This window comes from Naegleria gruberi (assembly GCF_000004985.1).
Source record: "Naegleria gruberi genomic scaffold NAEGRscaffold_116, whole genome shotgun sequence".
Lineage (NCBI taxonomy): Eukaryota > Heterolobosea > Eutetramitea > Acrasida > Naegleriidae > Naegleria > Naegleria gruberi.
In genome coordinates this window covers 11,256-15,801 of record NW_003163211.1, presented here as the reverse complement: position 1 = coordinate 15,801, position 4,546 = coordinate 11,256, and the positions used below count along the sequence as shown (strand labels likewise).

General features: G+C 25.9%; 3 protein-coding genes across 3 annotated transcripts; 1 reads left to right on the top strand and 2 right to left on the bottom strand.

Moving 5' to 3' along the window:
- Positions 1 to 103: 103 nt before the first annotated feature.
- NAEGRDRAFT_76331 (uncharacterized protein) lies at positions 104 to 1,327 on the bottom strand (the record flags this gene model as incomplete). Its single annotated transcript, XM_002668705.1, has 1 exon — positions 104 to 1,327. The coding sequence occupies one exon, from the start codon at positions 1,325 to 1,327 to the stop codon at positions 104 to 106; it is 1,224 nt and encodes a 407-aa protein (XP_002668751.1).
- Positions 1,328 to 1,565: 238 nt separating this feature from the next.
- On the bottom strand, positions 1,566 to 2,330 carry NAEGRDRAFT_76330 (uncharacterized protein; the record flags this gene model as incomplete). The annotated part of the gene is made up of 1 exon (XM_002668704.1): positions 1,566 to 2,330. One exon carries the CDS (start codon positions 2,328 to 2,330, stop codon positions 1,566 to 1,568), a length of 765 nt encoding a protein of 254 aa, XP_002668750.1.
- Positions 2,331 to 2,612: 282 nt separating this feature from the next.
- Positions 2,613 to 3,668, top strand: NAEGRDRAFT_76329 (uncharacterized protein; the record flags this gene model as incomplete). Its single annotated transcript, XM_002668707.1, has 1 exon — positions 2,613 to 3,668. One exon carries the CDS (start codon positions 2,613 to 2,615, stop codon positions 3,666 to 3,668), a length of 1,056 nt encoding a protein of 351 aa, XP_002668753.1.
- Positions 3,669 to 4,546: the final 878 nt, after the last annotated feature.

Below are 4,546 nucleotides of genomic sequence, written 5' to 3'. Positions count from 1 at the left end.
AAATATGGTAATACTAAATTAATAAATTGATTTGCTCTTAATAAAATTGGTGATTTTTCATTATTAAAATCTTGTGGTAAAATATATCTCATCATGTATAAAATTACTGTAAATAATTTAACTTGTAATAAAAGTGAAATCTTTTCACCATATTCATTTCCTTTTTTAGGTAATTCTTCAAAATATATTTAAATATATTTGATAAAATAATAAAGAATTGATCATTATAATATAATTGATAAATATAACATTTGTTATCTTTAAATGGAATGAATTTCAATTCATTATTTGATTTATCATATAAATATTTAAATTGTTTGTAAAAATATGAACTTGTTAAATCACTTGATGAAAATTTATCAACAAATACAGGATGAGGTATTGTTGGATATTGATAAACTTGTATTAAATTATATTTAGTATCATCATTTAAATTTTCAATATTTTCTAAAATTATTCTTTCACTTTCATCAATAAATATTTGTAAACCTTTTTGTAATTTACTTGGTTCTAAATTTGTTAATAAATCAAATGCAACAAAAAAGGCTGGAAGTGGTTTTTCAAACTTTTGTTTAAGTTGTTGAAAATTTGCTTGTTGTTGTTGTTGATGTTGATGACGTTGTTGTTTTTTAGATAATTGATTTTGAGGTTGTTTTTGTTTTTGCTTTTTAGCAGACTTTGTTTGTTTAGAAGTATTTGATGCTTGTGTTGGAGTGTTAGCAATAGTTGAAGGCTGAGAAACATTTTCAGTATTATTATTATCTGTTGTTATTGTTGCAGATTCCTCAGTGGTTGAACCACTTGTAGTAGAAGCCTTCTTCTTTTTCTTCTTCTTCTTCTTTTTAGCAGCAGCAGGTTGTTCTGTCGATGCTGATACTGTTGTTGTTACTGATGACTCTGTATTAAGTGGTGGAGGTGGTGTAATAGTAGTACTACTATCATTACCTTCCACTTCCTTATTTTCACTTTCCACAACTGATGATGATGAGGCTTCTTGTTGATTTTGTTGTTTAGCCTTCTTTTTAGGTTGTGGTGGTGGTTGTTTTGGTTTTTTCTGCTTTGGTTGTTGTTTTGGAGCAGATTGTTGAGGAGTAGTAGTAGAAACAACACTTTCTCCCTCTTGTGGTTGTTGTTGATTATTAGGTTGTTGTTGTGGTTGCTTTTGTTTTGGCTTTTTCTGTTTTGGTTGTTGTTTAGGAGCATTTGGTTGCTTTGTTTCTTCTACAACTTGATTAGAAGAAGTGGTAGTAGTAGCAGCAACTGGAGCTTCGGATTGTTCTCCTCCATTAGATTGTTGTTGTTGAGTATTCTTCTTCTTTTTAGCCATTTCCGATTGTTATGTTATTATTTCCTCTCTCCTTGAAAATTAAAAAGCAAAACAAGTTCAAATTATTTTTGCTAATTTTTTTCAAACATTCATTTCTTTGCTTCACTAAAACTTTTGAAAGGTATTTTCACTCACTTCTAGAAGATATCAATATCTTCATCAATACTATATCACTTCAAAGCTATGGATAACCTTTCAACTTTTATCTAATTGTGTATAATAATAATAGATAAATAAATTACAATTTTATTCTATCATAAATGAAAATGATTAAACCCAATATAACAAACAAGTAAGAAACAAAATATTTGATAAAGTGACTGACATAGGTTGGTAAAATATTATATGGAAATGGTAATTTAGTATCATCTTTCTTATTTAATTTTCTCAATTCTTCATTTGCTTGATCCATACAGTCATTTGCTTGTTCAATATTATTTTCAAACATGTTCATTAATTCACCTTGTTCTTCTACTTTGGATTCAAAGGCTGTTAATAATTCACTGATTTGAATTGCTGTTATTTCTGTATCTTGTGCATCTTGTAAATCTGTTGATGATGATAATTGTTTCATTAATTCTTGTTGTATTATAAAATCATTTCTATTTTCATTAGTTATTTCTTCTTCCTCTAAAGTATTATTTTCATTTTCATTAAATAATAAATGTGATTGATTATTTTTTGTAAACTTTTTTCTATCTTTAAGATTTTGAGTGAATGATAATAAATGTTTACAATGATTAAGTGAATGATTTAAAAATTGTATAATTGATTTATAATGTAATTGTTGATGATATTGATCAGATGAATATTTAGATTGATCAATAATACTTTTTAATAAATTTAAATGATTACTACTTTCAAATATTTGTTTATCAATTTCATCATAATATATTTCATTCATATCATTATTATTAGATTCTCTTAATAAATGTGAAATAAATGATTGTATTTCATATTCTATATTTTGTATTTCATTACGAATACTAATAACTGATTGCATAAATGTTGATGTTGATGATTTAATTCTTGTTATATTCTTCTTATTATTGGATTGATTAGCAAGTGATGATGATTGGTTTTTATCTTCATGTTGTTGTTGTTGTTGTTGTTCTATTAATGATTGTATTAAATTAGTTTTATCTAATACTACATTTTTATTTACAATTGATAAACATTCCGATGATGTTATTGTTGTTGTTGATGATGAAACATTTTCGGAAAGGCTAGTTGTTGTTGAAGGTGAAGTATTTTCTTGTTGAGTCATTTTTCTTAATCTTAAAAAATGTCATCAAATAACAATGCCACATCATCAATAGCATCATCATCATCGGCATTGACACCATCTAGTAAACCAACAACAACAGTTGTGAATAAAGCCCTGATACCCAATGCTAATGATTTACAATCCAAGTTGGCAAAATTACAACAAAATATTGCACAAAAGTTAAACAAGACTGGTGTTCCTCCAACATCCACAACTCCATCCCTACTACCATCATCAACTCAACCATCCTCTACTAGTGTACCACCATCATCATCTTCATCAACTCCTAGTAAAACTGCACCTACACCAACAACAATAACGAAGGCTACAAAAAGTCAACCCTCTACTATTCCACCACCACAATTATCTAAAATTCAAAAACCACATAATACTACAGCTCCAGTGAATGGTCTTGGAAAACAAGTAGCCTCTCAAATACAAAAATCCTTAAAAAACACTTCAACTCCAGTAACAAGTATTAAACCCAATAGTACTACCACTAAATCATCATCTGCTAATAATAATATAATTAATAGTAATGCAGTGTTAAATAACAATCAATCAAATAATAATAATCAATCAAATGATGATAATTCCATTGAAAAACAAATATACATGATGGATTATCAAAGAAAGAAGGAATCATCACAAATTCAACAACAATATCAACAAGAATTATTAGAACATGAACAAGCTCAACAAGAACTTGAAAATTCCAATAAGAAAAAGAAGAAGAATTTGAGAACAGTTTTTACAGCAAGTGGAAAGAGTGAAGTTTGGGAAGATTCAAGATTGGATGAATTTTCAGAGAATGATTATAGAATTTATGCTAATAATTTAGGAAATGAAGTAACAGATCAAATGTTAACAACTTTCTTTCAATCCTATCCAAGTTTTAGTAAAGCCTGTGTGATTAGAGATAAAAGAACGAATAGATCTAAGGGATTTGGTTTTATCAGTTTTTTAGATTCAAATGATTATATTCATGCTTTGGAAAATTTAAATGGAAAATATTTAGGAAATAGACCTTTACAATTAAAACCATCTAAATGGAAAGATAGAAATGTTAAATAAATTATCTAATTCATTGGAATTTTTGAAATTAGAATCAGAATTGTTCTTTTAAAGTAGAATCTAGATATTAATAATAATAATAGAATGTTTAATTAGAATCAAATAATTTATAAAAAAATGACAAACTTGTTATCTTCAATTATGATGAATCATCATTATCGTTTAAAATATAGTCATTGTAAACAATCATTATCGGAATATATTAAACATGTAATAATATTAATAATAATTATAATAATATCATTTGATTGTTCAATGATGATCATACATGATTTATTTAATAATACATTTCCATCATCTTCACTAGCACTACATTCATCAACATCATCATCACTAACATCACCACACTCATTAAAATATTCATCAACATTAACATTATTTACAATAATATTAAATAATAATAATATTATTGTAAAAGGACAACAAGCTTGTTATATAAATATAGATTCAACACAAATAATAGATGTTACAAATGCATCATCAACTAATGGATATTATAAAGTGATTAATGAACAAAGTTCAGAAGAATATATATTACAAATATGTAATTATGTTACAAATTTTTCATTATGTAATTCAGGAGATCAATTATCATCAGTTGCATTTCAAATTGAAAGTTCATATTGTAAACCATTAAGTAATACAGGTCAACCAAGTGTAAAATTATTACAAAATACAACTAATATATTAGGAGTATCATTAATATATACACCATTTGGAGTTGGTAATTTATTTAGAGGTACAAATATAGATATATATTGTGATTTATATTTTGATGAATATTTAAAATTAAATAATTTATCATCATTGGAAATTAAAAGAGAAAATGTAATTTTTAAAAAGAAAACAACAAATGTTTTAACAACTACTTTTTATTT